We start from the raw sequence: 15,666 nt of genomic DNA on the forward strand, positions 1-15,666 counted from the left end.
AGCGAGGCAAATAAGGTGGGATCTCACTTATATCTGGAATCAAAACCAAAACCCAAAACCAAAACCAAAACCAAAACAAAACTTGTAGAAACAGAGAACGGGTTGGTGGTGGCCAGAGGGGGGGGCGGGAGAGGCGGTGGCCAAAGGCGGTCAAAAAGTTCAAAGTTCTCGTTAAACGATAAAGACGTTCCAGAGGTCTGATGCACAGTTAACAGTACTTCACTGCACATTTACAAACTGCTAAGAGAGCAGATCTTAAAAGTTCTCACGGCAAGGAAAGCACAACCTGCAGCTACGTGTGGTGATCGATGTAAGATAGACTTACTGTGATTATTTCACAATATATCCACTTATCAAATCATTACATGGTACACCTTAAACTCATGCCATGTGTCAGTTATATCTCAATAAAACCAAAAAAAGAAAAACAAGTATCCCTACAACCCTGCCCAGGGCGTAGAAGTGTCCCGAGTCCCTGGATCCGGGCCAGTGAGAAGGAGAATGCGCATTCGGTTCAGGGTGCCCTGAGAGCCTCACTTCCCACTCACCTGGGGACCCCTCGTAGCTGAGGCCAAAATACAAGAGGAAAAAACACGCACAATGGATTGGGACACGACTGAATTCCCAGGAGGCCAGCGCTCTCAGCACCTTTGCGTCAGGGCTTTGTTAACGGAGCTGTGTCTCTTGCCGCTCACATTGTGTTTTACCTCCTCTCCTGAGAGTGGGAGCTTTCGTCCCGGGTGTGAAACTCAGTGGAATGAGGACAGAATGCCGAGGCTCGAGGCCTCCACTGGACGTGACCGCCCATCTCCTAACTGAGGAGGTGCTGACCAGATGTTCCTTGTTCTCGTCACAGGGACATCGGAATCGGGACGGAGAAGGCAGAAAGGGAGCGGAGCCTGGCCCGCTCTGTTTCCCCTCATGTCAGAAATGACAGTCTGTGACTTACAAACCGTCTTCTTGATGATCAGGATAAGTCCTTTTATTTATTATTATTATTATTTTTAAGTGCTTATTATTTTTGAGAGCGGGAGCACAACAGGTGAGGGGCAGAGAGAGAGGGGGTCAGAAGATCTGAAAGTGGGCTCCACACTGAGAGCAGAGAGCCCGATGCAGGGCTTGAACTCACAAACCTCGAGATCATGACCTGAGTCCAAGTCTCATACTCAACCAACTGAGCCACCCAGGTGCCCCAAGTCCTTGTATTTTATGGTGGAGGCAACGGAGGCCCAGAATGGTTAAAGATGAACTCAAGACCCATCTGTTGGGGCAGGACAGAAGCCAGACTCGAACCCAGGCCACCTGGCCCCCATAGTCCAGGCTGCCTGGACAGGGACCAACCACAAGGAGGTGGGGCCTGCCTAGGGGTAAATAGGTGAGGTACAGAGTGCCTAAGGATCTAGCAATCAAGGGAAAGAACTGACAATAGGGACCTTTATATAACCAGAAGGTTCTATAACAATCATCATTCACACTGAGGACCACCTATACGCAATCATAGGCTCTGCATTCCCCCCGTCTATAAAATGAAGAAAAAGAATACTTGAAGAATGAAGAATGAAGAAAAGAATACTTCACAGAGTTACCAGAGAGATTAAACAAGGCAAAATGCTTTTTGCTGTTTCTGGCACTGCTAAACATCTAATATTTATTAGGCTATTAATATTTTAATCTTTACCTCAAGTACCATAAAAAACCATGGAATTACTAGCACATGAGAAAAAAGGGAAAGAATGTGATATTGCAAGCTTCCCGCCCGCCCCCCGGATATCATTAATGCAAAGACATTACTCATCAATTTATTATAGACACACATCACCTTCTAAATCCGATGTTCTGCTGTGACAGTGGAGGAATCAAAGGGATCCCATTTTCTCCAATGGCCCATGCCACGCTGTTGGACACTTTCCCCGAGGTCATGAGAATCAGTTGATTGCTACCATCAGCTTCAAACGAGAAGGGCATTCCTAGGGAGACACCAGATTACACAGACACTGTTTAGGAAAAGGGAACGAGCCCAGTCTTGGTGAGAAAGCAGACAGTAGACGAACGGAAGAGAGAGGTTAGGGCTGGCAGGACAGAGCACATAATTCACAGCAGCGGCACTGAAATTCTTCAGGCAATGATGTGCAGAATAGGCCTCTTGGTTCTCTCTCTGACAGCAGGGTGTAGAGGTGACAATGAATGAGGCACTTTGGAGTGGGACCATTGGGTGCATATTCTGGTTCTGCCGCTTAACAGCTGTGTGACCACAAACAGATGACCTAACTTCTCGGAGCCTTAGTTTCTTTATACATAAAATAGGGATAATAATAATACCTCCTAAAAAAGATTCTTGTGAAGACATCCATTTATTCACTCATCCAGTGGATACTAATTTGAGCTTCTGCTTGGCTCCAGGGACTATTCTCGGCGCTGCAGATGGCAGTAAAGACACAAAACTGATGAGAATCCCTGTTCTCAAGGAGTTGCTATTCCAGCAGGGGAGACAGGCAGTAAATAAGAGAAATGGGAGGAATGTATGGTTTGTTAGAGAGTGAGAAGTGTGAAGAGAAACCATAAATTAGGGAGTGTATACAGACAATGTGTATTTGGGGGTGGGTGGGAAAGGGCTGAACTTTTACATGGGGTGGTAAGGAGGGGCTCCACAAGAGGGGACTTTTGAGGAAATGCTAGAAGAAAGTAAGGAAGTGAGACGATTTCTTGGGAAAGAACATTTGTGGCAGAAGGAACAAGTCAAGTGCCCTAGGGAGGGAGTGCACCCGAATAAGGAGCCTTGTGTTAAGTGGGGTCTTACATGCAGATCACTTAGTGCTCGGACCACTCAACAAACGTTAGCTATTCCTAAGCTACTGCGGCAACAGTAAGCCTCACTTACTGATTTGGCTTCTACCCATTGGAAATTAATGATAAAAATCCTCGGGCAGTTTGTTTAATCAAATAAAAGAAGAAAAGATTTTCAAGCACTAAAAATAGTGACTTAGGGGTGCCTGGGTGGCTCAGTCAGTTGAGCATCCAACTTTGGCTCAGGTCATGATCTCACAGTTCGTGGGTTTGAACCCCACATTAGGCTCTGTGCTGACAGCTCAGAGCCTGGAGCCTGCTTCAGATTCTCTCTCTCTCTCTCTCTCTCTCTCTCTGCCCCGCCTTCACTTGTGTTCCTTCTCTTTCTCTCTCTCTTCCTCAACAATAAATAAATAAACATTACAAAAAAATAGTGCCTTCACGTCCTGGACTTACAGTTAATATTATTAGCACAAAATAATACCCCTATTACACTGTAATAGCACCTTTGTGTTTTTTTCAGAGATCTTTCCTCTATATTGAACATCCACTTTAATCTTCAAAATAACCCCAAAAGACATTAAAGGGGGTATCCTTAGATTCATTTTATGAATGAAGAAGATATTTAAAGAGATTACATAATTACTAGGGTCACAGAGTTTATCAGTGTGAGAATGGGAACTAAAGCCTAGGTCCCAGACTTTTATTTTCTTTAAAATTTTTTTTTTAATGTTTATTTATTTTTGAGAGTGAGACAGAAAGACAGAGCATGAGCTGGGAAGGCACAGAGAGAGAGGGAGACACAGAATCCGCAGCAGTCTGCAGGCTCTGAGCTGTCAGCACAGAGCCTGACGCTGGACCTGAACTCACAAACTGTGAGTTTATGACCTGAGCCGAAGTCAGACGCTTAACCAGCTGAGCCACCCAGACACCCCTAGGTCTCCAGACTTTTAGGTTGATGATTGGATTTGAGCCCCAAAGAATTCTTGCAGATAAATTTCCAAATATGTGCTCACAATAAAAAAATCACGAGACACACGAAGAAACAAGCCACCATGAATAAGAAGCAACAGAATCAGACCAATAAGCAGATAGGTACTGAAATGATCAGCTATAGAACGTTAAAAAAATATTTGTAATATGTTTTTAAAAATAAATGAAGTAATGAAGGAATAAAACAATGAAATGGTTGAGAGTCTGAGGAAAGGACAAACATTATCAGAACTGACCAGACAGATTGGAAAAGAACAAAATAGAATTTCTGGAGGTGAACAATCCAATAATTAAAATGAAAAACTCAGTGATGAGTTTCAATGATTAGACACAGCCAAAGAGTGAATTCATGACTTGGAAGACAGATTTAAAGAAGTGTCACAGAATACAGCAGTGAAAGAAAAGGATAAGCAAATACATTATAGAGGTTAAGAAACATGGTAGACAGAGTGAGAAGGTCCATTGTATATGTAATTACAATTATAGGGGATAATAGAGAGAATATTAACTAATAATCTCCCTATTATAATATTTAAATTTTTAAAACCTTTTCAGCCTTATAAATAATCCCCGGATATATATCTTATATACACAAAATTTTGTCCTCATTTCAAATTATTTTCTAAGAAAAGATTCCTAGAAGAAGAAACTAAGGTATCAAAGGCATTTTAAAAGTCCTGATTCACATTGCCGAACTACTTTATACTTGCATAGTTTTATGAATTTATTGGCCACCAACGGTATAAAAAATGACTGCAAAAAATTGTATATCATCATTTTAATTTGAATTTCTGAAAGCAGTTTTATAATTACCTGGTTGTTTGAAAACAAAAAAAAAAAAAGTTATGTTCAAATCTGACAGTAAAACCGTGAGCCACTGAGGATAATGAGCTTTCCGTACCACTTCCAACACCCTCGTGGTCCAGGGTCACATGCTGGTTACTGCTAAACTCCACTTCTTCAATGGGAGCCCTTCCAGTGACAATGGTCGTTTCAGGAATAGGCAGAAACACTTGTGCCAGCAAAGTGGTGCCACTGTGTCCAACTGTTTCGTATACCTGAAATCGAGGAAGAGAAACAGACAAATAAAAGTAGTAAGAGTGTGCTCACTCCCAGAGTTTAGTCCATTTATCTATGTTAATCACTGTTCTAGCCCAGAACACCCATTTCTGAGTGGAAAAGCTGAGTTGTGTTCTGGTTCCCACGGAGACTAAATTGCACCGTATTTGTGGCCAAGTTGTTGACATCCTGTCCTCTTGTCTGGCCTACTTTCCAGACAAGAAAGTAGAGAGAGAGAGGGGTAGAGAGAGGGGTTAATCAAAGTAGCAGTCTACCACAATTGTTTCCATTTCAAACTGATACTCAGGTTACCTGGGGGAATGGGCTCCTTCCTTTTCCTGGCTTATGTTATTTCAGAAAGTGATGCCATCAGGTGGATTGGGTGAGATAAAGCGGACATGCCACCAGATGATTTATTATTTACACCAACTTCAAGGTCAACAGGAGAAGTATCATACCTAGGTGTACTCTAGAGTATCAGGTTCAAATCTACTATTTAGCACATCTTTCAGATTCTTCCCTTCAAGAGCTCATTTTATTTGTTAGCTGCTGAAACCGTACCAGCTCCTTCTCAGACCTTCTCCCAAGCAGGAGCAAACTAGACCAACCGTGGCTCTAGTTACTGTGGCGTGTCTTATTGTAATGCCGTCACTATGAGACGGAGAATCCAGTGTCAAGGCAACCATTGATTACGAATGTACACTGCAGCTTCAAGAGGAGCCTTTGTGCCATTGGATCAAATTTCTCTTGTATCCTTGGGTCATTTCTCTTTTGTGGAAGAAGATGACAAGATACCCACAGTTCTGCTGGCTTCTTTCTTGTTTTATTCTTTCCTTCCAAGAGGTCCCTGTGGCTGGTACACGTTTCTCTAAAATGCCGATTCCACTCCTTTCACTTTTACTAATTAGATCTTCATATTTTTATTCTTGTGCAATAGAGTCCCGCTATTGCAATAGACTTGTGCAGTAGTCTTCCCACGTACCGATGGAATGCACAAAGATGACACTACGGACCCTCTGGACCCCCTCCACTCACCCCCTCCCCTTACAAGGCGTATGATACGAATTCTTTTCGAGGATGAAGATGAGGATGATTTTGTGCCAGGCTGCCATCCTGGCCCCATCTTCCTGGTATCCACCAGCTTGCATTTGCCACATGGCTGACTGAGCTTGGAGGGTCTACTGGGGCAAGGACAAAGACAAACACTACATAAGAACTGAACTCAGGACCCCAGACTTAATACCACTGTGAGCTATTCTTTTTTTTTTCATTAAAATAAAAGAAAATGTTTATTTACTTTTGAGAGAGAGAGAGAGAGAGGAGAAAGCAAGGGAGGGGCAGAGAGAGAGAGAGAGGGAGACAGAAGATCTGAAGCTGGCTCTGTGCTAACAGACAGCCTGATTCAGGGCTTGAACTCACACACCGTGAGATCATGACCTGAGCCAAAGTTGGAAGCTTAACCATCTGAGCCACCCAGGCGTCCCTGCTGTGAGCTCTTCTAGCAGGCTGGGTGCCCTAAGAGACCTGTGATAGTCAGAACTTACCTGTGTGGAGTGGCCAAGTTCACCTAATTCAGGGCAAGCAGGAAGCCCATGAGTAAGCCACATTCTCCAAATTCATCTTTATTAGTAAAAAGATGATGTTTTGGTCTCTTTTAAAAATATCTTTTATAGGGTCGCCTGGGTGGGTCAGTCGCTTGGGTGTCCGACTTCGGCTCAGGTCATGATTTCACATTTGAGCCCTGCATCGGGCTCTGTGCTGATAGCTCAGAGCCTGGAGCCTGCTTTGGGTCCTGTGTCTCCCTCTCTCTCTCCCCCTCCCCTGATCACATTCTGTCTGTCTCTCTCAAAAATAAATAAACATAAAAAAATTAAAAAAAATCTTTTATGGAAAATGTCAAACATAAAACCCAAAGGAATAATATACCATGAACCTAAACCATCACCTGGCTTCAAACACCATTAGCTTATGACTGACTAATCTGGTTTCATCTATACTCTCATCCCTCCCGTCTCCACCAATATTTGGAACCCAGACATCATTTCATCTGTAAATATTTCAATATGTGTCTCTAAAAGATAATGATATTAAAAAGCATAGTTATAATACTATTATCACAATAGTTTCTTAGTAATGTCAAATATTAGTAAGTTTCAAATTTCCTTCAGAGTTTCCAAAAATTACTGTAAAACTTCGTTTGAATCAGGATGAAAATATATTCTATACAGTGCAACTGATTGATAAGTCCCTCAAGGCTCTATTAACTTATAGATGACCCTTCTCCCTTTTTATACGTTTCAAAAAACCACTTTTTCTCTGTATTTTTATTGGTTTAGAGGTCTAATGGGAAAAGGGGTGCCATTTATTGCTTGTCTCAACCTTGCATAAGAGCCTGTGGATTTGTAATATTACAGAGCTCAATATTACAGATTGTTTTTTCTTGCACAGGAGACCTTGGTTGACCTATTAAATTATGGACTCACTAGAATAAAGTTTCAGCTTGAGAAAATGTTAGGTTTTCTTTCCTTTTAGAAGCTTTTTGTTCTCTGCCAAAACTTTGAGACATCTGTTTGTACGAATCCCGGCATGGACTTTGGACCTGGTATTTTCTTCAATCTTTAGCACATTCCTATGAAGGACGGTTTGTGGTGAAGATTAAGCAAACTAACAGACCCAACAATTCTGGATGATGGATTTGAAGCTCCAAGAGGAGAAACTCCCCTAGCCACTCATGTAGTAATTCAAAAAGCTGGAATTTGAATGCACAACTGTTTCACTGCAAAACTCATACCTTGTTTTGCTATATCTTCCTTATGGGCCAGGGACAGTCAGAAAGGTGATCAAATAATTAAGAATTCTTTTACAGCCAAAACCATGAACCAAAAAATATATTAAAGTTCATATTATATATATTAATATATATTATTGTATATTATATACATAATATATATTATATTATATACATAATATATATTATATTATACATATAATATATATTATATATAATATATATTATATTATACATATATATGTATATATATACATATATATGTATATATATACATATATTATATATATTATATACATAATATATATATTACAATATATTACAATTATATACAATATAATATATATATTATATGTATATTATATTATATATATTATATACATAATATATATTATATTATATACATATAATATATATATTACATATATATTATATTATGTATATAATATACATATTATATAATATATATATTAAAGTTTAGACAAATTGGTGAGAAACAATGATTGAAACAGTATTTAAAATCTGAATGAGGGGATGCCTGGGTGGCTTAGTCCGGTGAGCGTCCGACTTCAGCTCAGGTCATGATCTCGTGGTCTGTGGGTTCGAGCCCTGCGTTGGGCTCTGTGCTGACAGCTCAGAGCCTGGGCCTGCTTTAGTGTTCTCCCTGTCTCTCATACCCTTCCCCACTTGTACTCTGTTTCTCTCTCTCTCTCTCTCTCTCTCAAAAATGAATAAATATTAAAAAAAAATCTTAAATCTGAATGAAAAAAAAATCAAACACAAAATGAAGTATCATAAAAACAATGTCTATAATCAGAGCTTAAAGCATCACCTCAGCGTGTGCAACTGTGATCACAAGACTGAACTATTCCTGTCTCAGAATTCTTGGTTGCTCGGAGCTCTCAAGAGGTTGGCTGTCTCCGCAAGAAAGGTATGCCCCGCTCACTTCAGTGCAGGTGCTTTAACTCTCTGTAAGGTGCCCACGTGTACTGGGCACCAAGTGAGACATGCGGGGAGTGGCCACTGGCCCACTGACACCCACTTATGTGCCGCCGCCCTACCCTGTGTTTTGCCTACAGAAACACTTACCCACTCTATCGAAATTCCTTGTTTATGCATTATATGTCTTACTGGATGTGGAGATTCCTGAGCATAGGGGTCTTGCCTGATTTCTCTTGGAATGTCCAGTACCTTCCATTTGGGAGTTAATGTATTTAGAAGGGAGCATGCTAACTCTAAATAGAAGTAAGGCATTATTATTATTATTATTTTAACATTTCATTTATTTTTGAGAGACAGAGAGAGACAGAGCATGAGTGGGAGAGGGGCAGAGAGGGAGGGAGACACAGAATCCAAATCAGGCTCCAGGCTCTGTCAGCACAGAGCCTGATGCAGGGCCCAAACTCATGAACCATGAGATCACAACCAAGCTGAAGTCGGACGCTTAACCCACTGAGCCATCCAGGCGCCCTTATTATTATTGTTATTGTTATTACTATTATTAAGTAAACTCTTTGCCCAATGTGGGGTTCAAACTCAGGACCTTGAGATCAAGAGTTGCATGCTTCACCGACGGAGCCAGCCAGGAGCCCCCAGAAACAAAACATTACGTGATAAATCCATGGAATGAAATGGTTTTCTTCTCTGAACAGCTGGTAGACCTGGGTGTAGTATGGCTCTCAGATTTTCTCAGTCTTAATTTACTCCACACCTGACTGTCACTCCTCTCGCAGCCTGCAGAGGGCAGTGTGGTGGACAGGACAGGGTAGCGTTGTGTTCCAACAGATCTGGGTCTGAATCCTGACATTGACAGTAGCTTCCTGACCTTGAGCATGGCCTTCCCCGCTTTTTGCTTTCATTGTAAAACAAAGATGTTATTTAAGGCTCCCTAGAAAGGCGGTGCTGAAGTTTAGCTGACATGGATGAAAAGTCTCTTCCCTACTTATGAGCTCAATGAGTATTTATTCTTCTTCCTCTGGGCATACGATTGACAATGAGCACCCGCATTTTTATAGTACTTTATGGTTTACAAAGCTCTTTCACAAACATAATTACACTTCTCAAGCATCTTATTAAATCTCGCTGGTCAACTGATTTTAGTAAAGTTTATGACATAAGAATTTCTTACTTAAACTGGTAAGATCTGTCTCTTCAAGATACTTTAATGTTTTTCAAAGGAGACAATAAGTTGCTGGGGATTTATAGGAATTTTATGGCGTATTCCATATTTGTAATGAAATCATCTATATCCCCAAAGGCAAGGAGGTGAAAAGTGAAATACATTAAGGCTAAAATGTTTTTAAAAAATCAGGAGTTAACGAAGTCCTGATATTACTCCAAGATGAGGGAGTACAAAGGATAAGTAGTCAGAAAATACCATTTACGACAGTAAAATGCTTCAGAAAGTGACATGACTGCAGTATTTAGTTTAATATTTGATTCAACCTGTGTCTCTGACCTTGTGACTCTCTTACTTTCCACTTCTTCAGAATTCCAAATGCTCCAACACTCAGTGCAGTTAAGTAAGTGTGTGATTTGCTGGCACAGCTAAGGGAAAGTTTCTATATTATGTGGCTCCAATGGCTTTACAAAAACATCCCTGTAAGACTTTCATAATTCATCAAATAGGTTATTATGGAAGGACCACAAGAGTTGCTTCTAAGCTTTTCTGTTTTGGTTTTTATTCCTTGTGGGTGTGCCCTGTGCTGGCCACCCTGTTTCGTAATGACCCATAAAACATGCAGTTATTGTAGAAAGGGCATTTCTGTGGATGACAGCAGAAGCGTCCTTATTCCCGGTTTCTGGAAACACATTCCTGTTTAATGTCAGGACAGGAAGTAAATGGGGACTCTTGGTGTTGAGTCTGTAGGACGGAGGCAATTATGAACTCTAGGGGAAATAGAGGCTTTGCTACCCGGGACTACCGTTTCAGAATGTAATTATCAACTTTTTAAAAAAATTTGTTTATTTGCAGAGAGAGCGCTCACATGCATGCCCACAAAAGAGGGAGGGGCAAGGAGGGAGGGAGACAGAGAATTCCAACTAGACTCTGCACTGTCAGAGTGGAGCCTGATGTGGGGCTCGAACTCATGAACCATGAGATCATGACTTGAGCCAAAATCAACAGTCAGGCACTTAACTGACTGAGCCACCCAGGTGCCCCTCAGCGTTTTTTTTTTTTTTTTTTAAATGTTTTATTTATTTTTGAGAGACAGAGACAGAGCACGAGCGGGGGAGGAGCAGAGAGCGAGGGAGACACAGAATCTGAAACAGGCTCCAGGCTCTGAGCTGTTAGCACAGAGCTGGATGCAGGGCTCGAACTCACAAACTGTGAGATCATGACCTGAGCTGAAGCTGGACGCTCAACTGACTGAGCCGCCCAGGCCCCCCCCCACCCCCTTTTTTTTAAATAAGGAAAAATGGATTCCATCTGACCAAGCCAAAAAAACACCCACGATCTTTCCACACTTTTCACCCTGCTCTTTCCAGGTAGCATCAGTTCTACTTAATGCTCGGGTGCAATGCTATTTTCAAAAAATCAGAAAATGGGCACCCTGGGTTTGGTGTTTGTAAGCAGCTTTCTGTATCATTAAGTTTGATTTTGTTTTTTCCTAAGTCAGGGTGCCAACCTCGGCATTGCTGGCAATTCCTCACTGTGGTGAGCTGTCCCGTACAGTGTGGGATGTTTCCCAGAATCCCTGGCTTCTTCCCGTTAGAGGTGCCACCAGCTCCCTGCTTGGTAGAACTAAAATGTCTCCAGACACGGCCACATGTCCCTGGGGTGCCAAAGTCACCTCTGCTTGACAAACACTGCTCTGAGCAAAATGAGTGCTTGTGTGTGTGTGTCTGAAAGTGGAATGTTAACAGAAAAACATGACAGGAAATATAATTGACTTACATTCAGGTGTTCAAAAATTCTTCTGTTGTGTAATGCAGGGCAGCAATGAATTCAGAATAGTGATTACATCCATGGCTACCAACTCGAGATTATGTTTTTTAAAAAATGTATTATTGGGGGTGGCTCAGTTGGTTACGTGTCCAACTCTTGATTTCCGCTCAGGTCATGATCCCAGGGTTGTCAGATCGAGCCCTGCTAATGTGCTGTCCGCCCAGAGCCTGCTTGGGATTCTCTCTCTCCCTCACTCCCTGCCCCTCCCCCATTCACACATGCTCTCTCTCTCTCTCTCTCTCTTAATTTTTTTTTTTTAATGTTTATTTATTTTTGAGAGAGACAGAGACAGAATGTGAGTGGGTTAGGGGCAGAGAGACAAGGAGACACAGAATCCGAAGCAGGCTCCAGGCCCTGAGCTGTCAGCACAGAGCCCGACGTGGGGCTCGAACTCATGGGCTGTGAGATCATGACCTGATCTGAAGTCAGACACTCAACCGACTGAGCCACCCAGGCGCCCCTCTCTCTCTCTTAAGATAAATAAACTTTAAAAAATGTATTACTGAACTTTAATTAACATACAATGCTATATTAGCTGCAGGGGGGTATATAACCTAGTGATCTGACAATTCTTTTTTTTAAATTAATTTTTTAAAAAATTTACATCCAAGTTAGTTAGCATGTAGTGCAACAATGTTTTCAGGAGTAGATTCCTTAATGCCCTTTATCCATATACCCATATAGCCCAGCCCCCCTCCCACAACCCCTTCGGTAACTCTCTGTTTGTTCTCCATATTTAACAGTCTCTTCTGTTTTGTCCCCCTCCCTGTTTTTATATTTTTGCTTCCCTTCCCTTATGTTCATCTGTTTTGTCTCTTAAAGTCCTTATATGAGTGAAGTCATATGATTTTTGTCTTTCTCTGACTGATTAGTTTCACTTAGCATAATACCCTCCAGTTCCATCCACGTAGTTGCAAATGGCAAGATTTCATTCTTTTTGATTGGCAAGGAATACTCCATTGTATATATATATATATATATACCACATCTTCTTTATCTATTCATCCGTCATTGGACATTTAGGCTCTTTCCATAATTTGGCTATTGTTGAAAGTGCTGCTATAAACATTGGGGTGCATGTGCCCCTTCAAAATAGCACACCTGTATCCCTTGGATAAATGCCTAGTAGTGCAATTGCTGGCTCGTAGGGTAGTTCTATTTTTAGTTTTTTGAGGAACCTCCACACTGTTTTCCAGAGTGGCTGCACCAGTTTGCATTCCCAGTGATCTGACAATTCTGTACATTACATAATGCTCACCATGGTAGCAGGAGTCACCATCTGCCATCACACAATGTTATTACAATATTATTAACTATGTTGTATTTTTCATTCCCATGACTTGTTTATTTTATAACTGGAGGTTTGTACATTTTTTAAAGTATTTTTCCTTGCAATTCTTTTTTTTAAATTTATTTATTATTTATTTTTGAGAGAGAGAGAAAGAGTGTATGAGTGAGGAGGGGGCAGAGAGAGGGAGGGAGAGAGATTATCCCAAGCAGGCACTACGCTGTCAGCATAGAGCCTGATGCGGGGCCTGAACTCACAAAACCGTGAGATCATGACCTGAGTTGAAGTCAGATGCTTAACCAATTGAGCCTCCCAGGTGCCCCTGGAGGTTTATACATGTTAATGCCCTCCGCCTATTTCTTCTATCTCCTCATTCTTTTCCCTTCTGGAAACCACCATTTTGTTCTCTGTATTTAAGGGTTTGTTTCTGTTCTCTCTGTTTTGTTTTGTTCATATGTTTGTCCAACTTGGGATGATGTATGCAATTATTATTACTTCTATTTGGAATACTGTTTGCTTTAACTCAACAATCTGGGGAAGATTTACCTGCTAATGGTATTTAGAATTGTACAGAGAAGATGAACCTTAGAAATGTAGGGACATTCATATAGATAAAAAAAACCCCAACATTCCATTTATATTGCATGATTTTAAATCATGATTCTCTGCTTTTAAAACAGAACAAAGCAGAACAGCTTCCCATCTTGCATTTGCTAGTGCTGGATCTGGTACAAGTGGCTGCCTTTCAAGCTTGGCTGCTTGTGATGTTCACGTGTGTTAGTCACCTCATGGTCGATGTCCCCATTTCCCTCAGGGTCGCATCAAACCCTTCCTAGTCTTGTGCCCACAGACTCCCTTCCTTCGCTGAAAAGGTTGGGGGGCATCTGACGTGGGCCCCTTCACAGCTCTGCCCCCTCCCCCCCACCTCCCCTCTGTCATCATGCCCGCCCCAAAAGAACTTCCTGTCAAGTCTTGACCCAGATTCAGGGTCTGGTCCCTCTCCCCACCACTTTCTTTTTTATTTTCAAAGTCACCAGTCTTTTCCGCACTGGTTGCTTTTCTCACGACTAACAAACATGCTGAAACCAACTACACCCTAAAGTAAACCACCATCCCTCTCCAATCCCTGATTCGTTTCCCTCCTCCCCTTCTCTGCCAAGCCTCTGGGAGGGAAGCCCTCTTTTGGTAACTTCATTTTTTTTCTCCTCCTGCCCCACTGGACCTTAGTCACCAGCTCCTCTTGCCATTTCCCCACTGCAGTCTAATCGCTGTGCCAGGGACCAGGGACTCCTGTTTTCCGCCAAGCCTCGTGCAATGTCTCTGCAACAAGACGCTTGGTGGATGGAACGTACAAGCTGCTGGTGCGTGCGGCCTGCTGAGGTCGACATGAGAGTGGGTCTGGGTGCTGGGGCCGGGCCCTGCCGCTTTCTGGCTGTGTGACCTTAGGGCAGGTATACTTAAGTGCTCCGCATTTCGGGATGACGGGGACAATGATACAGCTCCTGTGCGACTGTCATGAGGACTGAGTCTAGACACAGAAGGTGCCTGGCATATTGTAATTGCTCAGTAACCATTATACTAGATATTACTAAATATCCACACAACTCAATACGCAGTGATGCCTGAGGCTGTTTTCTGAGACTTCCTCCCCAGTAAGTGGCTCTCAGAGCGCGGAGATAGGTCAGATTTGAGACTTGGCTCTTTGTTACCATTATCCCCAATTAAACTGGTGAAATGAGAGTACAATTTAGAGTCAAACAGTCCCGGGTTTGAATTCTCTTCTGCCTCCTGACCTGCTTGGTGATGTAGTTACTCAGGATCTCGGAAGCTCACGGGGAGAATAATAGTACCTGTGGTTTTCTTTCGGGTAACATCAGATAGCGTATGTGAAGAAGCTGGTCTTGGGGTAGATAATCAGTAAGTGTTATTTCCCAGAGATCTTCTCCATGTTTGCGGGCCCCTGTCCCATCCAAACCCACATCCTCTTACATGTAGATGACCTTACCTTGCTTGCCCCATGCACGCTGTCCCACCACAGACGTCACTGTCCTTTCTACCTGCTCTTGGCGGCCTGGCTGCATGTAATTGAGTAGATAAATATGTGTGCATAAAAAAAAATATCTGTTCTGGACTTACGTCTACAAAGGACCAATAACTACCACAGAAGTGAGCTGGCTAAGGGCTAACGAAGACACTTCTCCAAATAGGACTGTGTTCCCCACTCGGATAGTGCGGTTCTGTGGACGGGCCACGGAAATCAGGAGTGGACGCAGGAAGGAACTCAAGTAACTGCCAGCTCGGTTAGAAGGGAAAATCCCCTAAATCAGTCCACATGCCGAGAATATGAAGCTCAACAGGATTGATTCGTAAGGAAAAATAATAATGCTAAAAGATGTAAGCATCACCCAGCAGAACCACATATAGTTGTTGGTTCGGGGAGGTGGGGGGACAGTGACAGATACAGATGTGAATGATAAAGAAATGAAGGTGATCATCGCAAAACTATTTTATTTCGAAATCGGATTTCATGTTTTTGGAAGGCCAAACATTTGTTGTGGAAAGATCTCAGTTGCGGAGATTTTTAGGACCTTTCTGGAGGGACTCTGGGCCTTCTCCCCTGTCCTGAGAATTCCAGCCTCACCCACCCCTTGGGGACAGCTGTGGCTCGACTCCTTTGTACTGTCCCAGGTCCAGCTGTGTTGCTCTAATTAATTCCTTCCCTGCAATCAAACCCTGCAATCAAATCCCGCCAATCGTCCTTGACATCGGCACTAAACCGGTCCTGTTTCTCTGTAGCTCTCTCCC

At 42.3% G+C, this 15,666-nt stretch overlaps 1 protein-coding gene across 6 annotated transcripts in view; it reads right to left on the reverse strand.

Annotated features, from left to right (window-relative positions):
• Window positions 1-15,666, reverse strand: part of CC2D2A (coiled-coil and C2 domain containing 2A) — a 149,566-nt gene that overhangs the window by 52,688 nt on the left and 81,212 nt on the right. For all 6 annotated transcript variants that reach the window (XM_053217555.1, XM_053217552.1, XM_053217553.1 and 3 more), the window contains 2 exons: window positions 4,679-4,835; window positions 1,820-1,967 (listed from right to left, as the gene is read on the reverse strand). In XM_053217555.1, the coding sequence (XP_053073530.1) occupies window positions 1,820-1,967; window positions 4,679-4,835 (305 nt within the window). The remainder of the gene's footprint in view (window positions 1-1,819; window positions 1,968-4,678; window positions 4,836-15,666) is intronic.

The sequence above is a fragment of the Acinonyx jubatus genome, chromosome B1 (assembly GCF_027475565.1).
Source record: "Acinonyx jubatus isolate Ajub_Pintada_27869175 chromosome B1, VMU_Ajub_asm_v1.0, whole genome shotgun sequence".
Classification (NCBI taxonomy): Eukaryota; Metazoa; Chordata; class Mammalia; order Carnivora; family Felidae; genus Acinonyx; species Acinonyx jubatus.